A 24052-nucleotide genomic window follows, 5' to 3' on the forward strand; every position below is an offset into this window, starting at 1 on the left:
TCCACTGTGCAAGTATTAACTGTACGGTACAGCAGAATCAAAAGGTCCCCCATCCATCCCCGACTTTTTCCAGTGCGCTTTGTTTGTACGACTCATCCATGCTATAGTTCAACATTATGTCAATTGTTTAAATACAGTATTGTTTTATATTAAATAGTACTTTTTCTTCAAAAACGCCTCAATACACAACTTTAAATCAAAGTTCATTCATGTTAGCTTACTGTTGACCAACTCTTTTTCTCTCTCTTCCAAATACAGTGCAACTATATTTCTACATGCATCTATGGCTATACGTCTATTTAATACTTGTGACGCCCAAAAGACAGCACCTTAAATCTGTCTGCTTTTCTTCCTGCTTTGATTAGATATAAATTTTCCTGGTAGCTCTTTTTGCTCCCCCACTTTGTTGGTTGCTTCTATTTTGGTTAAATTGTTGTAGTGACAAGATTTTTTTTTTGTTTATGTTTTTTACGATTGAGCATCATATCAAATAGGAGGACAAAGTATGGTAGAATCAGCTGTATATTTGTTGTGTTGATCATATTCTTCAGGTGAAACTTTCAGTGGTAGCAAGTATCAATATGAACAAGAAATTCAAGAAAGAAGGGTGGTCTAATCCTTCCAAGACTTGTTTTTCAATTCAATGGAAAAACGAGAAGTAACATGAAAGCAACGAGACACTGTTGAGTGAAAAATAGAATGTGAGGACAAGCGGGTGTTGATTTTGAGGACGAAGGAATTACCGACACGGACACGGCAGTAGGTAAAATGTCACTCACTTTATGTTGAACAAAAGGAAAGAGAAGGACAAGAGCAGCTTATGGTGGCAGCTGGATGGGCCAAAATGGAGGACGAACAACCAAACGCTGGTCGGCCGCGGAAAAATAGAAAAGACGACGAGCTGGAGACAAAAGTGCTTGAAGGTGGGGAGAAAAAAAGACAAATGGGCTTTGTTGAACCTTCCACACGAGCCAGCTGTTTCACAAACTGTCCCAACATTGCGGAAGACCGACAGCTTCGAGTTGGACGCTCACCCAAAAGGCCTGGCCGACAATCGCACGCGTGACAACAGCTTCACAGGCTTCCATCATTCCAAGAGACGGTCGGTCGGTTGCCCGTCTCATCTGGATGGCAAACTTTCCACAGGTTGAGGAGCCTCACGCGCGCCAAGAAGGGAGAGGACAGAACTTGTTGTGGACAAGCAGATTGTCACGTTCATGCTGGCGTTTTGTCAACCCAAGACGGGGCCGATTTTGTAGAAAAATAGGAATGACAGCTTTACAACGCGTCTTCTTATTGTCGTCTATGTATACCGTATAGCTTATAAATACATGACGGTGTGCTACAAAAATACTTCCCATCCCACTGCTCAGGCACAAGATGGCTGCTCGGCGGGGGACGCGTGTTTTGGTTTCGGTCCCTTGGGAAGCGGGTTGGGGTGGGGTTGTGGCCTGGCGGACCGGGGATGGTGCGGCTGGAATGGCGGATGCTCCGTATTTGGCGTAGTGTCTGTCCTTTAAGGCAACTTCTATGTGTGTGATTTGAATAAAAGCTTTTCTTAAAAAAAATGTACAAATGTCTGAATACAAACCTCTATGGCATCATTATCAGTAAACACTGTATAGAAAATATATAAATATGTTTCTCTTTTTCAATGTACAAATGTTCCGCAGCAGCCGGCCTGGCGTTCCCATTTTTAACCTCATTTATGCACAATTGCTATTTACATGGGGGGTTGGGGGCAGGGCGGGGGGGTTTGTCAGGGCTCAGGATGAGTCTGTGCAGGGCGAGGGCGGGGGTGGGTAGAGGTGGTGCGAAAAGCTGCGCTCAGTGTAGGGCGACGGCGGGCAGCTTTCGCAGTTCTCCTCGGCCGACAGGTAAAGGCTGCGAGGCGTGGGTGGCGGTGGGAAAGGCTCCGAGTCGTAGTTGAGGTCGCTGGTGTAGCCTTTGGCCGCCGCCCCACGGCCGCCGCCCGCAGACTTCAGTGGCGTGCGGCGGCCAGGCGTGTAGTCGCTGTCACACATGTCGGTGCTGCACGGCGTAGTGTGAGGGGCAAAGTGGCGGTATGTGTACAGTCGGTAGCTGCGGGACAACAAATGCAAACTTGCAGCACACAAAGTTGCTATTTCCCCCACCACAAACACAGTGGACAACTTATTTTTCTTGTGCGTGCTTTGCACATGCGTACCTGTAGGATCGATGCGTGGACGGGCTGTTGGACGAGTATCCGAACTCCAGCGTGTACTGTGAGTGGACGGTGGCGGGAGAAGGAGGCGGGTTCAGGATCTGATGGCAAGCAAACATCACATCATTTCCACATAAAATGGGTCGTACCTCGCCCACACACAAAATGTTCTCCTTTTGTGGTGACAACATGCAACTGTGTGAGTGTGGAGTGTGCAGGGATCCTGACCGGAGGGAAGTAGGGGCCCTTGGTGCTGGACGAGCTGCTGGACGAGGCCCCGGTGATGTGGTCGCGATCGTACGGCGGCCCGCTGCTGCCGCCCATGATGCTGAGGGACTTGCCTCCGGACATGACTGGCACAAAGGGCAAGTGGTTAGCATCGGGTCCTCCCCGCCCCGCGCACATGGCGGCGGTCAGCGGCTCACCCGGCAGCGAACTGGAAAGAGGGGTGGTGTGCGGCACGTATCCCAGTGGCACAGAGGGCCCGTGGACCACAAAGTCGTTGGCCACCGTCTCGCTGTCGTCCTTCATCTGAGGGCAGAGGACGCACTGGCACACGAAGTAGACGGCGCCCACCAGGAAGAGCGCCATCACCACGCCCACGATGGAGCCCACCGTGTTGTTGGGCGGGGGCGGCTCCTCTGTGGAGTCTACAACAAGGCCGACACAAAAGGGAAATCAAAAACAGTAAGAAGAGGAAGAGGAGGCGGCGGCAACCATCTTACAGCAGCCGATCTCGTCCGAGTTGTCGGCACAGTCCATGTTGTTGTCGCACTTCTTGTGCTTGCCGACGCACTGGCCATTGGCACACGTGAACTGGTCCAACGGGCAGCGCACTGAAATGTAAAGCCATGCCACATGAGGTGAGCGCAGGCCCGTCGACGGACACATCCACTATACAAAACTGCCACTGATCCCGGCACTATGATTTTGTCCGGTCCTAACCCTAGCCACAAACTCATTGGCTTAGCTTTCCATGCAGCATAAGCCGGCAAATCCACAGAACTGATGTCGTCCTAATTTTAGATATTAATATCTTGGATGTTCTAGATGTTGATGCGATAGGGATTTATCCCGTTGGGCAACCTGGCTCAGTGCCGGTCAACTCCGGAAAAGCAAAGGGTCAGCCAGTCTCACCTTCGCACTTGTTCTCGTCGGAGCGGTCCTGGCAGTTGACCTCGCCGTTGCACCTGAGGCCGAGGTCAATACACTGGCGACTGTCGCACTGGAATTCGCTCTCCGAACAAACCGGACAGTCCACCTCGTCGCTGGTGTCGTCGCACTCGGCGTAACCGTCGCAACGCCACGCCTGAGGGATGCAGTCCACCTCGCCCAAACGGCACGAAAAGTGCTCCGGGGAACACGTGGGGGGTTCTGTGGATAATGTGATATAGTTTGGATTGGACTGGTTCTAAAACAAAACAATCCGATTCCGATCCAGTCAATTGACTCAATGTCAATACAGTGGATCGGATCAGACCATCCCTACAGATGACAGTCAGGGAGGGAGGACGGATTGGACAGAGAATCCAAAAGCAATTACCTCCGCAGGACAGCTCGTCCTGCAGCAGCACCAAGTGGACAGGGCAGGAACAGCGTGTGGTGCCGTCGCCCTTCACGATACAGATGTGTGAACAGCCGCCGTTGTCCCACGTGCACGGGTGTTTACCTGCCAACAACACGCCAAGTGCATGTCAGTAAATGGCCTCATCTGGACACGTCTCATCTGGCTGATGAATCAACGCCTTTTTGGGAGGTGAAGAGACTTGTTAATCAACAGATTTGTTAGTCGGTCAGTTGCCTTGGCAATTTATTCTTTTGATTCAACACAAAATATCTGTCTGCAATCATTAAAGATGACAGAAATTAGAGAATGATTGATGTTGAGAGGATTTGGAAAAATTGAAGTAAATGCTCAAAACAATGACTATAATCAAAATAGCTTTCGACCTATTTGGTATTCAATTAGTTGCCGATTTACGGATTCATTTTGACATCTCTAGTTGGCCGACAGACTGGTTGGTGGGTTTCGTCAATTGATGTTTGGTCAATTGATTAAAGCCATGATTGATTAAGCCATGTCAGGCGGTTGTTGCCAGTTGTGGTCGGTGAAAAGGCGAAGCGGAGGGCACGCAGCCCCGCTTGACAACATCAAGCAAGGCCAAACTCCACAGCGCAAACATTGAAGGCAACAAGCCTGCCCGACCAGAGAAGAAAAGTCCAAATTGGACTTTGGGTCCGGTCGCCTCACCGTAGTCCCTCATGTCGAGCTCGCGCACGGCGTGGATGTCGCTGAGGTAGGCGACCCGCGCCTGGATCTTGGTGCGGCCCTCGCGCGTGGTCTTGTCGATGCGCTCGATCATCTGCTGCTGCTTGTCGATCCAGTACAGGTGCTTGCCGAACACAGTCAGGCCCACTGGCTGCAGGATGTTGGAGTCGGCTATCACGATGCGATTGGCGCCTGAGGAGGAAGGGGGGGCGGGGCCCAAACAAAAACAAGGCGGTCGGGAACTAGGCCAACAAAACGGGTGAGGAACTGAGGAACTGAGGAAGGGAAGGGCAGGAGGACCGAGACACGCGTTAGCCCGCCATGTTACACGGCTTTTCATCGCTGGCCACATACTACAAGCAATTTGACAACATTTCCAAAATTCACACAATTTCACAACATCAAGATTTTCAAACTCGGACGACAGCTAGCGGAGACATTGAGTTTTTGGGGTGGGAAGAAATATCCTTTTTGGGGTAAGGTTTTTGTGTGCACAAGTCAAGCACTTAATTCTTTCTCTACATTTCTCCCGGAGCCCTTGATTTAGGCTACTACTCAAATTTGTCTGATAAGTTTCAGTTCAAACTACCGAGCAATAAGCCGCCACGAACCTAAATTCCGAGGGGGTCTCCGAGTCATTGAGTCAAAATAAATCTCTAAGAAATACAGCAAACTCCCGCGGAACGGGCCTGACTGTGAATAGCAAAAATCTGCTAATAATTGATGCTCATTATAGTACCAGGAAGAGAAAAAAAAATCCCCCCATGAAATAATAATAAGTAATAAGTGGGTAAGACGGAAAAAATACTGAAATTAAGTGTGATTCTGCAAAACAAGGAATAGGTTAAAAAAAACAAAGGGTTCACAAATAGGTGAATTTGTGAATGTGTGGGGGCCCCACTATACTCGACTCAAAAAATATTATTCATATTATTAGGAATCGTAGGCATAGATTAAAAATGAGCTTTTATACGTTGAAATGTGATCTGTGAAACTATTTTCAATGTTAAAAATGTTTTTTTTATTAGGGCTGAACAATTATGGAAAATAATCTAATTGCGATTTCCCCCCCCCAAATTCCGATATCATATGCAATAATTTTTTGCAAGGTCCTTTTCAATGATTTTTTACCCAACAAAAAGTTAATGATAATAAACAATATTAGATATATTCTAGATTATAGGACCTTAAAATAAAGGCAAAGGAAGCTTTAATATCACATTTTTTTCTACTACAATTACAGTTACAATTTACCACTTCAACATAACCAACTTTTCATGTTGCATGAAACATAACATGTAAACACTGCACTTTTTAAAAACTGCATTTATAAATAACCAAATTCAATATTCATATTTAAAAAATAAAACTTAACGATCCGCAGTCAGTAAACTCACACATGCTAAAATGTAGGCATGGCAAAGTAAAATTATACCTGCTTATATGACGTAACATTTTACATTCTGGCGTGGTTACGGCCGACAGTTACTTGCAAATTGTCATTAAAGAGTTGTTGTTTGGCCTGATTAGTTCACCAACGCTACAATACATGTACATTAAAAGAGGTTGCGGCGGCGGCAGCACCTAAATGACGGTGAGTAATGACGCGCAATAATAATTTCATCCATGCTAATTTTCATCCATGAAATCGGATGACAACATATGGCCGCATACAGACCTATTTACCCTCAAAATATAAGACATTTACTAATAACTCACAACGGTGAAAGTGTTGTTTTAAAACCAAGATCCAACAGATTAAATATGTTAGATACTCGTCTCAAGGTTTCATGAGACAAAAAAACTCACCAAAATTGCGTGCAGTTATGACGCCAGGCTTTAGTTACAGCGGTGACGTTCCTGCTCCCCCCCCACCTCTTTCCCTCCTTCCGCTCCGTTCAATGATCATTTAAATCACAGCTTTTCACGATTACGTAATCGCGTTTTGTCAAACCGCAATTTAATTGCAAACGCAATTAATCATTCAGCCCTAGGTTTTACAAGTTGAAATGTGCTTAACTGTAAAACTATTTTCAATGTTTTTTATATGATCTCTGTTTATTATAGATGTTTAACTTTTGTTTCCAGAGTCACTTGCGACTCCTTGCAATAAATGCAAAATACTGGAATATGAAATGCATGTATTGCCGGGATCATTCACGAGGGAGGGTGCAGTAACTAATTTACAGTAAAGTGCTGCACTACGCCAACAATATTCAATACCACTAGGACAGTGATAGGGAACCCTGGTTCTCAAGAGCCACTGTCCTGCCTGTTTTCCATGTCTCCCTCCTCCAACATAGCTGACTCAAATCAGCAAGCTCTGTAGAAGCCTGATAACGATCTTGTTCATGAATCAGGTGTGTTGGTGAAGGGAGACATGGAAACAGGCTGGACAGTGGCTCTGGAGGACCAGGGTTCCCTATCACTGTACTAGAAGCTCAACATTTCTGCGCACATGGCTGACATTCCAGGAGGCCCGCCTGCCCGCGGGCGTATCAGCGGATGCTGTGAGCCGCGGCCGACTCCATCGCCCGACCCAGACGGTGCGTACCTGACAGGTCACTGCTCTCGATACGTCGCAGGTCCGAATCCACCCAGAAGAGCTTGGCCATCTCGTTGTCCACGGCCAGCGCCACGGGCTTGCCCAGCCCGCTGAAGAACAGCACTTCGCGCTCCGTCCCGTCCAGCGCCGCACGCTCGATGGTGGGCGAGCGCTCCAGCAGGTTGGTGAAGTACATGTAACTGAGCAAACGCGTCACACGTTTGTAATTGGAAGTAGGAGCAACTTTTTCAAAGCACTGCTTACTTGAGGAATATCAATGTCATATTTTCTTGGGCTGACATTCCATAATCGTTCAGCCCTAATATATTCACAAGGCGGAGCGAACTAAGTTTGGGAGTTAAGTTAGCGATCGTTATTATTACTATGAATTGTTATTTTTTTCTTAGTCTAACGTACTTAGTTATCTTTCTTCACCAGTGTGTTATGGTAGTTGTGATTATTTCTCATTTTTCATATTTGCATATCTAGAAAAGCTCGATAAAAAATGTATTTATAAAATTTATTTTTAGATTGCTCCACCACCTTGAAAAAGAAGTAGCAAAAAAAATGATATTGTGTTGCTAGCTGTATCAAATGTCATTTGTAGAATATTCTGTGGGCCTCCGGCCAGACTCGGGTCGCTTCTTCTTGTTGTGGGCTTGCTGGGATGTTTTGCTTGTGGAATGTTGGAGGCGAGCGAGTGAGCGAGCGCAACATCTGCAAACTTCATCTGGAAACCGCACGCAGATTACTGGCCGGACCTAGCCTGAAGCGAACGCTACAATTACTATTCAAAACAAACGAGTTGGCGGGCCCGAGCTGGAGAATAAACAACCAGAAATCAAGAGAAAACACAAAGAAACAAAAGAAAAAAAGTACCTGCGCACAAACATGTGAAAGTCTTTAAAAGTTTCCTGGCAAGAAGCAGCCAGCTGGCCGTCCTAGAGAAGCATTGGCGTGCCAAGCTTTCCATCTATAAATCTTGAAATCAGCTTCACGTGTGAAGTACTTGAAGCACCGCTGCGGTGTTCCCAAGATTCGTCATTTATGCCATTGCTGATTTTGAAGCGATCTGATTCCGAATGGTCCGAATAAAGCAGCATGGGGATGGGGGTATGGGGATTTTGGGGGTGATGATTTACTAATTTGTCTACCATTTTCCTTTGCGGTTCCAGCCAGACGTTTGTCAAAGTGTAACCCTGCCCCCCCCCCCCCCCCCATAAAAAGTAGTGCTTTGCTGCCATCTTGTGGCATCTATAGGCAATTCTAAACCTTTTAACGGCTGTCAATGTTCAATTGTCAATCAATCTTGGTCCCGAACCACTGCCACACACTGTACCATAACAATTCTAATTCCTGTTACCCAATCTATAGTGTTTCAGATTATATGTTAGCATTAAGATAAAAGCCTTTGGTTAGAAGGAATGAGATGATTTGGGTGAACATCTTGGTGTCTTAAAAAATACTATGCTAAATTATTTTAGTTTTCCAGTAAACTTCTACTGAACTGCGAGCGGAAATGCTTTCGTTTTGAGTCCTTCAAAGTGTGTCTTGATGTGTTTAAAGCATACGAGAGGGGGAGGGGGAGCTGGAGCGCGAGGGTCGACTCACCCTCTCTCGGGGTTGACCACGATGGCGCGCGGTTTGTCGTGTGGGCCCCTTAGCACCACGCCCACGCGGCCGCCGTCGGTACGCGTGACGTTGATGACGTTGGTGAGCTCGCTGGTCCAGTAGATGAAGCGGCTGTAGATGTCGATGCTCAGGTCGTACAGCTGCATGCCCGACACCACCGTCATGCTCTGACACAAACACAAACAAGAGAGACAATGCACCTTCCAACCAAGCGCTTCCTCTACATCTGATATATACCCACGTTGAACTAAAGTACAACGTTTGTTTCCTCATGTGTGCGCCACTTTCCAAAGCATTTGCTGTCTGACTGGCTTTGGCTTTATTAAGTGTGCAAGTGCAACAATGATCGGTTGAGTGAGAACTCGAAAACCCAAAGCCACCTGGTTGCCGTCCTCCTGAGCGCGGCGTACGACGTTCTGTTTGGAGTCGATCCAGTAGAGCTGCTTGTCCAGCGGGTCGTAGTCGATGGCGCGCACGTTTCTCAGGTTGTGGATGGGCAGGATGATGTCGGGACTTTGCTGCTCGTCCATCACCATGCGGTTAATGGCTGTCTTCTGGCTGAATAGCAGGAAGGACGTCGGCGCTGGAAATCAACATTTACGCAGGCACGGCTTAAAACACATCATAGGATAACGTCCCAAAACGGTCAATGAAGACAATAATGCCGCGCCGGCTTCTCACCGTTGCAGGTTTTGTTGTCGTAGCTGAGCGAGAAGTGAGCGGGACAGCCGCAAACAAAGCTGCTGACGGGCACAGCCAGGCAGAGGTGCGAGCAGTGGCCGTTGGTGGAGGCGCAGGCGTTCCAGCCACCCTGGCGGGATGAGTGGAAGACCAGGATGTCCATGACGTAGTCCAGGTGGCCCTGGATGATGGTGCGGTTCTGCCCGCTGGTCTTGTTGGCCCGCTCAATGCTGCGCTGGCTCCAGTCCGTCCAGTAGATGTAGTCTTGGTACTGGGTCAGGCCGAATGGGTGAGGGAGGTCGTCGGCGATCACCTCGCGGTCCTGACCTGGAGCGAAAAATAAACACATCAGAAGACGCAACAAATTTTGAGGGCTCATCTTGCAGACCATCTGCAACTGCAGTAATTTCTAACCGCAAATTTTTCACAAAGGTACGACTTATCCATCAGTACAAGAGCATCAGGAAGAGCAAAACAAACCAAGTGAGCCCAAATACAGTAAGAGAGACAGAACGAGAGCGAGACAATTTGCGCCCTCATTATGGAAATGAAAGTAGTGGGAACACGGGGCGATAACATTAAAACACCTGCGGCTTACAGTCGAGTGCGGCTTATGTGTGTAACAAATTCGAGTATTCCCCAAATTTAGCTAGCACGGCTTATAGTCAGGTGCGCCTAGTAGTCCAGAAATTACTGTAGTTCTCATTTGTTGCTGTCCACAACAACTTCATTTGTTGGTAAGAATTTCTGTAACTAGTTTTCACTAATTGCCAACCTTCCATAACCAGTTGAGCCATGATGCTGCGGCTACTTTTCATTAGTTGCCAGCCATTTACACCTAGTTTATTTGTTACTAACTATAATAAAGTACTTTGTTTTAGTTGCCAACCATCTGCAACTACTTTTGATTAATTGCTGACCGTCTGAATAATTTTCATTAGTTGCTGATCAATTCGTTGGCGATTGCCCAATTCTATCAAGTTGAGCCGCTTGGCTTTTGGCTCGGTTTGTGAACGTCTTAAATGGAAAACGGGTGTCAAAGTGCACACAAAAATCAACAATCTTTCCGAGGATATAAAATTGCTCAGGTTTTGGAGCATCACGCGGCATTACCGAGCATGTTGGACGACTCGATGAGCGTTGTGTCCAGGTCGGTCCAGTACAGGCGGCGCTCGGCGTAGTCGATGGTGAGTCCGTTGGCTCGGCCCACGTCCGCCACCAGAGTGATGCGACCGGTCCCGTCCATCGCCGCTCGGTCGATCTTGGGCTTGCCACCCCACTCGGTCCAGTACATGTAGCTGAGGAGGCAACAACATTTATAGCATTGAGGCATGAATTTCGGTACAGTGACGACACACGACCCAACTGCCCCGAGCGGACCCTGTGCTCACCCTTCAGCCGGGTCCAGTGCCAGCGCTCTGGGACTGTCCAAATCCTTCCAAACCAGGACCTGCCGGTGCTGGCCGTCCAGTTTGGCCACCTCGATGCGGTTGGTGCCCGTGTCGGCCCAGTACAGGTTCTTTCCCAACCAGTCCACTGCCATGCCCTCAGGGTAGTCCAGACCAAACTCCACCACGTGCTCCAGGGCGCTGCCATTCATGAAGGCCCGGCTGATTGTCTGCGAGGAAAACACACTCGCTTTTAGTTACGTTGCATTTCACACACACTGCAAGCGCCGCACTCGCGTACCTTGAGGGTGATGTCTGTCCAGTAGATCCTGTTGTCGGTCACGTCGAAGTCAAGGGCGGAGGCTTCCTTGACACCGGTGAGCGGGATGGCCACATTGTTGTTGTTGGTCTCCAGCGAGATGCGGCGGATGTCGGTGTGGCGCGAGAAGAGCAGGAAGGCCTCTGGTACTATGCACGTGCGCATGTCGGAGATCAGCTCCAGCCCGATGGGGCAGCCGCACTGTGCGCCCTGCGGCTTGAACAGGCACAGATGGCTGCAGCCGCCGTTGTTCTCCGCGCATGCGTTGGTACCTGTCAAGCCACGGAAGAAGAGCGCCAGCCGGTAGTCAGCGGCGATATTGATATAGGGTATCATCCCATAGACAAACAAAAACGGACATATTGGACTGGATCGAAACTCTCCGATAAAAGCGGTTTGTTGCCGCTCTTGCCACAAGGTTAATTAAATTAACCAAGAGTAACAAAATAACCAAAACTAAAATAGAAAAAGCATTTTTGTTTTCCAAATGGAATAGCAATGAGAGTGCTGGATGGATAGAAAACGTCAACTTTGTCAGGCTGGCAGCTTCAAAGGGAAGTGTGCAGATTCGGCCTTTGAAAAGGAGTCCCACGACATTCGTTGCTAGTCATTGTCACCAACGCAGTAATGGAGAAAAGTCAACCGCAGCAACGATTACAGGAAACCGGAGCCAACTTCAAAATAAAAGCCTAACAAGGCTATTGCATTGAGGCCCATCTATTAATTGGAAATATTTTATTTTGAAGTCCCCTTTGCCTTGGCTCGACTTACCTTTGTGACTGTGTTTACCAAATAAATGCCAAGGCAGAATAAAAAAAGATTCACCCCTAACTGAAACTATAATTTACGTTTATAAAACTAACTAATTATAATGAAACTTTTTTTCATCTTTGTCAATTCATTCCATGCTTGTGACTTGACATGTAATGGTGTCACTAGAATACTTCAAATCCCGTTGAGTCTGACCGTAGCTGAAGCCCACTAAAAGGGTTCGGTTGCCATCTTTCATGGTGCTTTTCAATTTGGTTCCAGCTCGAGGCCAAGGTTTTGCGGCATACTCACCGAAGGCCTCGCCGACGTAGGCAGCCTTGAGGCCCATGAGGTCGGGCAGCTGCTCGATGATGACCTCGCGCTCGGCCGTGTGCTTGTGAACGCGCTCGATGCTGCGCCGCTGCCAGTCCGTCCAGTAGATGAAGTCGCCCAGCAGCGTGAAGCCGAAAATGTGAGGAAGCTTGTCCTCCACCAACACCCGTCTCGACGTCCCGTCCATGTTCATCACCTGACACACACAGGCGCGCACACACAGACCATTATTTGTTGCTGTCAAAATGGTGGACCCCCTCCTAACCTAATGGCATACTGTATGTCAAATCATCTTTCTCCATTGCAATGAATGCAAATTCCATCAATCCATTACGCACAGTAAAAATACAGATGTTTCCATAAACATGATAAATACATTGAATATATCATTGCGATTATTGCTGATCACAATAAACATGATGATCATTTTAGCACAACAAAATGTAGTAGTGAAATTGAAGTCAAATTAGGATAATTGTGAGCAGATGTTTTTTTGTTTTAGCGACTGCTTGGGTGTCCTGACGTACTCTCATGTCCCATCATGTCTGCTGCTAGCCTCCACGCTCACCAACGCACCAACACGTGGCTCGCACGTTTGCTGTTGCGCAACTTTGAAAGCTCACCAGCGAGCACACTCACATACGCACGCGCACGCAGCTCCCTTGGCTGCCATGTCAAGTTCAAACGTTATCAAGCAACAAACGTCCGCATTTACCGGACAGCACCAAAGCGCAAACACATGTTTCATATGTTGATATCAACATGTGACGTGCTCATAAATCACACGCGTGTGCAGCATGAGTCAGTCCGCTAGCTGTGTTGATATATTTTAGCAGCGTATCCACCAACACAAAAAAACCTTGGAAAGCAATCAAACCACCAAATCCGGAAACAAAAAGGCTGTCTGCTTCTCTTCACAAAAAAAATATGACATGCATAATTTACTTGTGTATTTGAGTTACTTTATACATCAAAACCTTTGTTTAAAAAAAAGACATTCTCTTCAAGAGCAGGCACAAAGTGTATTATGGCTTACTGAAAATAAATCAGTTACACACACACACTCAGCAAAATTGCAGGATTAAGCATGGAAAACGTCCAGCAAAAAAACTACTTCCAATATCTACTTTTTCGTCATATTTCCACACATTTTGGCTCTTAATTTGCTTTTGTTTGAGTTGTGAAGAGACTTATGGACAGCCTGTTGTCAGTGACCAGACCTGTCCGTGTTGGCCAAAAATCCAACATATAGAACAGAGTGAGAACCTATTTTCAAAAATACATCTGTTAAATTGAACCCTTCCAAGTTCTAATACAAAACTTATTTTAAAACAAACTTTTGAATCGGGCTCAGTTTTGCAAGTAATCCAGTCCACCATTCGATAACATTTTGATTCAATTCAATTTCTTTTTTTTAAGTTTGGGATTTCATTCAGTACTTATCGAAATACTTTCATATCAATTTAGTGACAGTGAGGGTGGATTCATTTATTTTCATGGCCATGTGAACATATACAGTATGTCACAATAAAACATCTGAAAAGAAAAATTTGGGCAATAACAACTTAGTTGTGATTAGTTGTGACGTCAAAAACATGACAGTTCTGTACAATAACTGAAAAGGAAAAATGCATGTCAACTTGAAGAATGTTTCTTTCTTCAATCAGAAAATCAATACTGAGCCTGGTACACCTTGAAAAAGACTTGCGTTTGGTTGCAGCCTCAGAGGGAACACAAAATGATAGCACTGCTTGTTGTCTTGATTCATTTATTTTTTTGGCCTTTGTCCACATGACCTGAATCACACGCAAAGCGCCTCCCGCTGGATAATTTGCCAAATCCACATTGAATTGAGGAGAGAGTATCGCAATGGATCAATTCATCCTTATTTCTACCTACCCCTATTTTTTAAAACACATTAGAAAATTCTACACGAAAAAAGGACATCTGATAGAAAAATCTGTGATACAGCAGTATTACTATATACGCATATGTATCTATAGCAAGGGTGTAAATATAAAAAGAAGTTTCCATGGTGAGCCAAAAGGTTTGACCACAGTGTGGCGATGTTTCACATTCTGCAGCTATTCTAAACAGAGCCCACCGCAGCTGCTGCGCAGCCACAATCGGAACCAGATGTGGGAACTGGCCAGTGAAAGAAAAGAAAAGAAAAGAAAATGAAGGGGAAAAAAATGACGAGACCTGAGAGGGAAGGAGGAGGCCCAAGTTGCGCTGAGGCGGGAGGCAGGAGGAGCGGTCGCCGCCCCTTGGCAGAGTGAAAATGTGTTGCCGATGCAGCACGCAAACATTCCAGATTCAAATAGACAAAAAAAAAAAAACAGCATGCAAGTAACATCTGCCACATCTGTTACAATTTCAACTGCAAAGTTTGGGTTCCTAATATTTAATTTCTCACCATTCAAAAACTGTGTGAATTCAACATCTCAAAAGAAAGTCAAAAATTCCAATCGCAAAAAAAGAAACATTAGACATGCACCACCTGACTGCAATTTTTGACATGGAATTGAAAACAGAATGTATTTATTTTTAATTTCGTAATCTCATTTTGATCTGAAATTCGATTTGAGTGTACTGAGCATGAAGCATAATACGGCGGCAGCCCACACCTCGATCATGTCGGTCTTGGCGTCGCCCCAGTAGATCTTGCGCTCATCGTAGTCCAGCGCCAGGCCGTTGGGCCAGCCCAGCGAAGTGTTGACCAGTACCACCCGCTCCGTCCCGTCCAGGTCGGCGCGTTCGATCTTGGGCACCTCGCCCCAGTCCGTCCAGTACATGTACCTGAAACACCGGCAGAACGGCACGCGTCACCCCAAACGTCTCATTTCCACCAAAACCTCTGCAGCTAGCCCATATGTACACTAGGGGTGTGAATTGCCTAATACCCGGCGATTCGATTCGTATCACGATTCATAGGTCACGATTTGATTCAGATTAATCCCGATACGAATCTATACATTGATTATTATTGCGATTTTGTAAACCTCAAATTTAGAAAACACTAATCAGTAAACTTGTACATCTAAAATATTAAGGCTTAATGTTCCATTAATATAACATTCTTCCATGCTTAATGTGTGAATCCTAACCCTAAGTAAGACATTTTGTTGGAATATTCCCATAAAAAATGTATGTTTAAAAATCGACTCGGCCGCATATTGAATCGATTCGAGAATTGCGCGCTGTAATATCGCGATATATTGCAGAATCTATTTTTCCTAACACCCCTAATGTACACAATCCATCACTCTATCAATTCATCGGAACAAGCGATTCTTACCTGGTCTCATTTAAAGATGAAAGCAAAGACAAATGAGCAGCAATTGCGCAGTATGACACGAGAGGGAATGGTGACGTACTAGCCAACATCAAAGAGTCAACTGTGTGATTCCTTGGCTACCATTTCATGCTGAAGAGGGGCTACTAGTTTTGCACTACTACACTTCTGAGGTTGCTTCAGGTACAACTGCATGTCACTTACAGGTTTGTCATATGATCAACTGCAAATAAATTATTTTGGTCATAGATTCAATCCACCATTAAGTTTGTCCATAAATTGATGACATTGCCATTCCTTGTTTTGGCCGTAACATGTTGAGGGTTGTTTTCCAAAATAAAAGCCAATATTTGCAAATGTCTTATTTTGGAGAGAAAAAAACACAAAGACAATCCATCGGTCTGCTTTCATGGAGGACGAGATAAGCTTGCTAAGAGGCTGAAAACTATTAGCCGATGATCATAATAGTTGTAGATTATTTTGTCTCTGTTAGTTCAACTGATTTAAGACAATTGAATCTGAAAATCTAATTCATTTTTCTTTTATGTGAAGCTGATTTCCTTCATAAATCCATTTCTTTGTCACTATCGGTTGATTTTTATTCATTTCTCATTTGAAAAAAAATTGTTTCCCAACAGTTTGATTAATCAAACGTTACAAACTTTGCATAATGTAAATTGAATCGTCGAGACTGGCAAAAGCACCTGTCAAGAAATATAAAGTGAAAATAGAAAACTATAGGAAACAAAAGTAAACTACACATCGTACGTGTAAACAAAAATGTCTTCTTTTTTTTATTTATTTTTTATAAAAAAGGGTGACCTGATTAAATACAATCAATTTGGATTCAGCACATTCAAATTGTCCTAAATTAGCTAAAAAATATATTTTTTACAATAAATTTGTTGCTGAGCAGTATCATCAATTCATTGTGATTTCATTTGTTGCAACTCTGCTTACATTCAGCTGAAATTGTCGTACTGTCTCACAAACACTTCTGAAAAGCATTGAAGAAGAAGAAGGATAATGTTTTTTCCTGCTGCACATATGTATCAGGACAATTTTGTGGAATTCCAAGCAGCTAAATCAGATTTATCATACAAATATCAAGCTGACATTTGATTTGGCAACCTTCGTTAGTCAACAACTGAAAAACAATAGCGCGCTTGATTAATTTGCTTGAGGACATTGGACTGACGAACAGAAGTGCATCACAACATTTTAGCAAATGTTGAAATGTGCCAATGAAGATCATCAAGTATCATTAAACATACGGCCCGGGTGACCAATATCTTACAGAAGACAGAAAACATTACAAATCTGGGCTTTCTCACCCGGCAACAGGGTCCAGGACGATGGCCCGGGGCTCGTCCAGATCCTCGGAGACCAGGATCTTGCGCATGGTCCCGTTGAGGCGGGTCACCTCAATACGGTCGGTGCCTGTGTCGGTCCAGTAGAGGTTGCGCGCGATCCAGTCCACAGCGATGCCGTCTGGGTGGTTGACCTGCGACGTGACCACGAACTGCGCATCGCTTCCGTCGGGCAGCGAGCGGCGGATGGCCCTCACGTCGTCGTCCGTCCAGTAGATGTAGCCGTCCACCGGGTCATAGTCAATAGCGATGGCGTGTCGTATGTCGTCCACCTGCAGGATGATGGCGGTGAAGTCCGGCGTGTCCAGCGAGATGCGCCGCAGGTCCGTTCGCCGAGCCAGCAGCAACATGCGGGTGGCGCCTGCCGCACAAAAAAAATGGCGTGCGTTATGCAACCCACCCGCCAGCGAGCAACCGACTCGGCTTGGTGAGGTCATCGGACCGTGCGCCTGGCTCCGCCAATGGGAGAAAACATCCAGCTCACCTCAGGTTTAAACCATCAACAAGCACTTGTCAATACACTTGTCAATGGACAATGGAGGCCTGCCGAACATTTGAAGAGTCAAAGTGTGAATGTAGACAGCAGGTTTGTGCTTTTTTGGGGACCACAAAGTACGCACGCACGCACACACACACAAACACATATTGAAGGAGGTGAAAGAGTGAAAGGAGGCTTTGTCTGCGGGGCGAGCACGTGACCCCACCTTCAACAAAAGCCCCCCTCCCACACACACTCAAGCTAAACGTCAATGAAAGAGGCAGCGAGCGTTCTTCACAACAGCCTCCCGCCCATTGCTGGGGGGGAGGGGCTGAAGTTGGACTTTTTTCTTCTTCCTGCTTTTTCATTGAGTGTTGTCTCTCCTGACAACTAATTGTGAATGCAACTTAGAATAAGAAGAAAAAAAATACAATTACACACTAATGGAGGGTTTGGCCTTAAATAAAACACTATCTATAATACTATATATCTAAAATACTAATCTATTCCATCAAAGTGCAATTTCCATTTTTTTTTAATCTTAACGATCACTTAACGAAAAAAAAGCTAATGACAATTGAGCACTTGAACTAGTGGACCTTGACAGCTCCCCAAACTGTCAGGAAGGAGTGAAAAATGGCTGAATGCTCCATCTTTTTTCGACTCAATTCCGAGAAGGTGGGAGTGGCTTTATCAAAAAGTCGACCAACGACGTGTGCGTGCACTGACCGTCTCGGCAGGTCTTGTTGTCGTGCAGCAGCTGCACTCCGGTGGGACAGGCACACCGGTAGAAGGGCTTGTCGGGCGACAGCAGGCACAGGTGGGAGCAACCGCCGTTATTCAGCGAGCACGGCGTGTTCACTGAAACACACAAAAGGTCAGTAGGTTGCTAGAAAGTAAGAAATTACATGGAAAAGGGAAAAATATTACAAAATAAAAACAGTGTCAAAAAATAAAAATAAGAAGACAGACACAAGTTAAGTAACTTGTGGTAGTATGAGCATTCACGTATTTACAATTGGGTATTCCCCCCACAGTATCAGGAACAACACGACAAGATTTCCCAAAAATTATCATCTGTCAAAATGCTAATCCTGATTGGATTTGCCACTTCAACCTGCAAAAAAAAAACAAAAAAACACTTGCAATCATTCTACTTGCCAATCACTCCACAAAATTGGCCAAAACATGAAGTGAGGCTGGAACGGCCACTTCCAACTGAGTACAACAATTTGGAAAATCAAATATGGGGTAACGAAGATATTGTGATACGAGCCCTTATTTGAAGGCATTGGTATATATGACGGTATTTACTGTCACGTCGCTGCAGCAAGTTCGCCCAAAAGCAAAAACCCTCAGTGCAAAGACATCACAAAGCGACTGGAAAGTCGAGTTCCTGATTGATTTTGGGCTGACGGTGAAGCGTTCAGACAGGCAAAAGCACGGACTTACTCTGGGTTTGCCTCTTGGCACTGAAGACGTGGATGTCCATGGGCGAGAAGATGTCCGAGTGGACCACGCGCTGGCGGGCACCGTCGTGCTTGGAGCACGAGTGGATGGAGTGCGTGTTCCAGTCGGTCCAGAAGAGCGTGTCTTCGAAGAGGGTGAGGGCGAACGGGTGAGGCAGCTCCCCTTTCACCACCACCTCCCTGAAACAAAATAACATCTTGCTAAATTTCTGCCATGGGTCGGCTCACCTTGTCGGAAAAAAATTGGCTCTTGGGGAAATGCTCGCATAGCACGGCTTATCACAAATTTTGTTCAAAATTCTATTTTGTTCAATGCCCTGTTTATTTTTGGTGCAATTCAACTATTGGCCACTATATGGTGACTTCATTGACATTATGAAAAAAACAGGAAGTATGTCAATTTCAAACTCAACCTAGTTTTTGCTTGAGATTATAGAATGTGAAATCCTCAGCAATCTTGCTTTTTATGCCTCCAGAAAGAGGCGGCTGTAGGTTCATTTTATTACGGACAATTTTAGGTATGGTTATTTATGTATATATTTATATATATTGTCAGATGAAACGTTTGGTCTTTTGGACCAAACAGGCACAGAGGGATCGGCACACTTAAAACGGTCCAATATTTTTGTCTTGCGCTCAAAATATGTTTACGTGTGTTTGTATTATTTTAAAAATGTCTACTCAACTTGACAAATTCAAGTGTCATAAATGCATAAATATTTTCGCTTCTTGCATGGGGGGGGGTCAGGAACATAAGCCCTATCCATGATTGAGGATTACTGCAGCACGATAGTGCCATTTTTGGGCTGACAGTTATCATCCCGTCACAATCTGATAGCGGCCCACGTTATCGTTAAATCATTTTCACAAGACGGGAGGAAGGGAACAAATAGTGCAACATGTACATGACTTCATGCCAAAATCCACGAGCGAGCACCCAGCAAGTTCCCATCCTAACAACGGTCACCTAAACAAAAAACACAAAAATCTACATATAAGGTTCAAAATTTGCAGACGCCCCCCCCCCCAAAACAATAATGTTTTCCCCCAAAACACAAGACTGCATGTAAATTCAGGTCGTGCATCCTAGCTACTTTTTTTAACAGCAGCCAAAGAGCAACAAAGTCAAACCTGCGCTCCAAACAAACGTTCGACAAGATTTCAAATTGCAGACAACTTTTTACTAGCACGTGACGTGTCGTTATTCGCTTCGGAGCATTGAGCGTGCAACTTTTGTGTTGAGAGCAGCGTGCATGACGTCGTCATTAGTGCAGCAGCAAATCAAACTTTGACATCTGTTTTCCATCAACTCCATTTTGGAGGAGCACCCATATGACGCAATACAATCAAAGTTGCAAGCACATGCACACACACTTTTTGGGGCTTTGTTGCCACAAAAACACATTTGCTTTTTTGTGCTTCTTTTTGTCACACTCACAAAAACACGTTCACTTTCTCTCACACATTTTTTTTTTTGCAAATATCTTGCCACACACACACACACACACATTTGAGTCTATTTGTTAGCATGCCTGCACACAAGCAAGTGTGTGTTAGTTTTTTTGCTTGAGACCCCACGCCCCGTGACGCTACCTGTTGGTGCCGTCCAGGTTGCAGCGGTGTATGAAGCTGTGCTTGGCGTCGGCCCAGTAGAGCTTGCGCTGCTCGTAGTCCAGCGTGAGTCCGTTGGGCCAGTAGATGTCGCGGTCGACGATGATGGAGCGATTGGTCCCGTCCATGCCCGCCCGCTCGATCTTGGGGATCTCGCCCCAGTCCGTCCAATACATGAAGCTGCCGACGCAAAACGGGAAGGCACGCTGTCAGCAATGTCAGCAACGCGTCAATTTGTAGAAAACTGTAGTTAGACTACTGAACAAGAAGAGATGGAACAAGAATAGTTAGTAACAGATGCGAGCGCGTGCTGGCAACTGACCCTCTGGCGGGGTCCAAGGCGATGGCCCTGGGCTGGTCCAACTCTTGCCAGAAGAGAACCTTCCTCAGGGTTCCGTCCAGCTCGGACACTTCGATGCGATTGGTATCCGAGTCGGTCCAGTAAAGTTTAGCAGCCAGCCAGTCGCACGCCAGCCCATCGGGGGAGGCTAGGCCGGGCACCACCGTGTGGACGGCGCCCCCCCCGCCCTCTCCGCCGCCTGCCCGGTCCAAGACAATGCGCTTGATGGCCTCCTCGCTCACGTCGCTCCAGTAGACAAGCCCCCGCGAGAAGACGTAGTCCACAGCCGCCGCATCCTCCAGGCCGCCCACCACCACGCTGGCGTTGGCGCGCTCGCGGGATGCGTCCACTAGCCGCAGGTCCCGACGGTTGGCGTACAGCAGCAGCGGTTCGCCTGGGGGTAGGAGGGGATGCCGCCGCATTGGTCAGATTGCAACGTTGACGTCCACCAACAAACACGGAGGCGGAGGTGGTCAAAGTAGAATAGAAAAGCGGCATGACAAAGAAAAACTACAATAGAAATGTGGTGCAGGGTCCCACATAAATTAAGACCCGACTGAGCCAGTACAAATTGGCAACGGAAATAATTTGTTGGAGGTTGTGGGACAAAAGGAGCTCAGCATTGTCTGATCTTTGGAGCGGGCAGGTAATTGAGGTAATTGAACCTCACACATTGAGACGATGTATTTGTTGGAAATGTTCCTTTCAAACGTGAATGTAAGTATTTGGGTGACTTGCATGAGGATTGGACTGTTTATGTCAAAAAATGGTTGAAAACACTCGAGACGGCCAGTAAGAAATCTTTCATGATCAGAAAAGGGTTCGACGTAGGCAATCATTTCCCCTTTGGGTCGAGATGGACACATTTTAGCGGGTAGGGTCCAAGCGGACCGAGTACATTAACCCAACAAGGTCTGATTTCAGTAGCGGCTCCTCGTTTTGATGCCTTTGCCGAGCTCTCTCTTCTTTTAGTTTGTTCTCTCAAATTCAGTTTCGCTTTTAAACTTTTTTTTATTTTCAGCACAAACTAAAGTGGCATGACGATTCTAAATGATGAATGGAAATATTTTGCAACTTTCTAATAAAAAGAAAATTTCAGATCAGAAAATTCTTGCCAAACATTTGAAGTTTCACAGGCATTCAAATCTGCTTTTCAGTTGGCGGAATGCATTTGAGATCAGTAAAGGAATGTTCAAGATGACACAAGTGTATCCAAAGATTATGCACTCTGCCCCTTGGTGACTAAAACTGTATTTGATAAACATTTACAAAACAAAAAAGGAGAAAAAAATGTGTCATTGTTAATTCAAGAAGGGTGCCATTATGGCAAAACAAACAAACAAAAACAACTCGACCTGTAAAGCAAATTTGAAGTTATGTATGCATGGGTGATAAAAAAGGCAGGTGACGTTCTGAATACATTGAGCAGCAGCGGCAGTGTGAAAAGTTACAAACCCTCACGCAACAGAAATGTTGTGTTATGACAAAAGTGTAGTAAAATGTAGTGTTATGAATGAAAATGAAATTATGATGCAAAGTGTCAAAAAATAGGGGGCAAAAAAATAGTGGAAGGCGGACTATAAATTCCAATGTAATAGAAAGGTTACAAATGGAAAAACCAAATGAAAAATAGCCAAGTAGTGTTACGAGTAGAAACAGAACAGCAAAAGTGGCGTTAATCAAGCCTAATGCAAAGTTTAAGGAATAAAAAGGGAAAAGAAAAATGCTTTACCAGTTTAAAAGAAACATGTTTTTTTTTGCTTTAGTGGCCATCAATTGTCATATACCTTTCCAAAATCCTGTAAATGCTAACACACATACTATGTATGACCAGTGACCACTTTCAATTTGTAAGTTTTTCCGTAACCAACTGATTGAATCGACAAAAGCATTGTGAAAAATATTCCACATCTTATTAGTATTGACATGGCAAATGCAATTTTGGCACACAACATACAGTAAGGATGTATTAGTAATCCACTGATCAATAATCAAATTGATCGACAACTATTTTGGGCCTTGAGTAATCGTTTAGAAACCCTGTTTAACTTCAAGTCATCCAAATTTTTAGAAATTTCAGCCTCTCAAAAATAAATATGCATATTCTCCAATGTCTGTAGTATACCATTAAAGCAGACCGATTCCCAAAATAAGACATTTGCAAACATCTGCTTCTACTTTGGAAAACAATGATCAACATTTTTTGCCCATTTTCTGATTGACGGTACGGTTCAAACCAGAATTGAATCATGTTTGTTTTTTTCTAGCACTGTCAGTGTTAAATGTCCTCTTTTTTTCCAGAAAAGAGATGTAAATTCATAAAAGGCCTTTTAAAATTTCAATTAAATGAAAAAATAATGGACAGATGAATCAATTATTTAAATAACTGTTAAGTGCATCCCTCGTATGCATTCTGGATGAAGATTACGCAAATGAGCGTGTTTGTCGCTTGACGCTTGTTGTTTTCGGTGTTGCTGCGTGTTTTTGTGCAACTCGCACAGCACATAAAAAAAACACGAAGGAATGAAAAGCGGCTGACGGAGATGCTTAAAAAAGCGAGTGAAACAATGAAGAGTGGGGAGGGGGGGAAAGAAGTAGAAGCACAGCAGAGCAGTCTTGAGGGACGATCGAGTTGGAGCGGCGAGATTCTTTTCCAGCGAACTTGGCCAAAGTGCACATTAGCCCCGCTAGCTAGCTACCTTGGCCTGGCTAAGCCAGGCCAGGCTAATTAGCTAGCTCGCACGTCGTCTCGTCTGCTGACAAAGTAGAAGCGCAAGCGGTCTGGCCGCGAGGACGACACAAGCGCCCACGACCCCGCGCGGCCCACTTAACACTTTGAAGCCGACTAAAGTGTCGTTGGGGAGCTCACTCACCTCGCAGCAGGAGACAAAAAGTGGAAAACAACAGGGTCCGCAGCACCGCGGCCATGCTGCTCACGTTTGGCCGATTCTCGCTCGTCTTTCGTCGGCCTGTGGTCGCCGCCGCCTCTCGTTGCTCGTCAGCGGCAAGCGAGGACAAACATCGCGCTCGGCCGCCCGCCCGAGCCAGCGAGCGACGCGCCTCCTAGGTGGCGGCGGCGGCCTCGAACGCGGACTCCCTGGCTGCCTGGCTGCCTGCCTGCCCCACCGTCGACGCGCTGCTCCCTCGCTCGACCTCGCACACGTAGCTCAGACGGTCGACGGGACGCTCGGGCGTTCCATGCCTCGGCTGGTGTCGTCGTTTTGCAGCCTTTGTCGCTTTCGTGGGATTTGTTGTTCGCTTGTTTGCTCCACAGCTAGACGCTCCAAGTCTCCCAAGGAAGCCGAAGCACGCTGGTACATTGTCCTGCAGCTCAGCATCCGCCGTATCCGTGCGCCGACCCCTTCCTCCCCCCTCCTCCGCTATTGT

At 45.9% G+C, this 24052-nt stretch overlaps 1 protein-coding gene across 2 annotated transcripts; it reads right to left on the bottom strand.

Annotated features, from left to right (window-relative positions):
* Positions 1 to 509: 509 nt before the first annotated feature.
* Positions 510 to 24015, bottom strand: lrp6 (low density lipoprotein receptor-related protein 6). Of its 2 annotated transcripts, XM_086060031.1 has the most exons (23): positions 23539 to 24013; positions 20648 to 21059; positions 20308 to 20505; positions 18698 to 18894; positions 17975 to 18106; positions 16732 to 17128; positions 14730 to 14901; positions 12082 to 12298; positions 11002 to 11291; positions 10704 to 10930; positions 10426 to 10610; positions 9313 to 9639; positions 9012 to 9214; positions 8611 to 8798; positions 7009 to 7199; positions 4437 to 4646; positions 3729 to 3854; positions 3323 to 3559; positions 2911 to 3021; positions 2611 to 2835; positions 2414 to 2538; positions 2189 to 2286; positions 510 to 2082 (listed from the first exon to the last, which is right to left on the bottom strand). In XM_086060031.1, exons 1-23 carry the CDS (start codon positions 23591 to 23593, stop codon positions 1767 to 1769), a joined length of 4839 nt encoding a protein of 1612 aa, XP_085916157.1. In that variant the 5' UTR covers positions 23594 to 24013; the 3' UTR covers positions 510 to 1766. The 2 variants fall into 2 exon arrangements, with proteins under 2 accessions (XP_085916157.1, XP_085916155.1); XM_086060029.1 differs by having other exon boundaries at positions 2414 to 2835; positions 23539 to 24015.
* Positions 24016 to 24052: the final 37 nt, after the last annotated feature.

Source organism: Leptonotus elevatus, chromosome 17 (assembly GCF_054856555.1).
Source record: "Leptonotus elevatus isolate MCC_2025b chromosome 17, RoL_Lele_1.0, whole genome shotgun sequence".
NCBI lineage: Eukaryota > Metazoa > Chordata > Actinopteri > Syngnathiformes > Syngnathidae > Leptonotus > Leptonotus elevatus.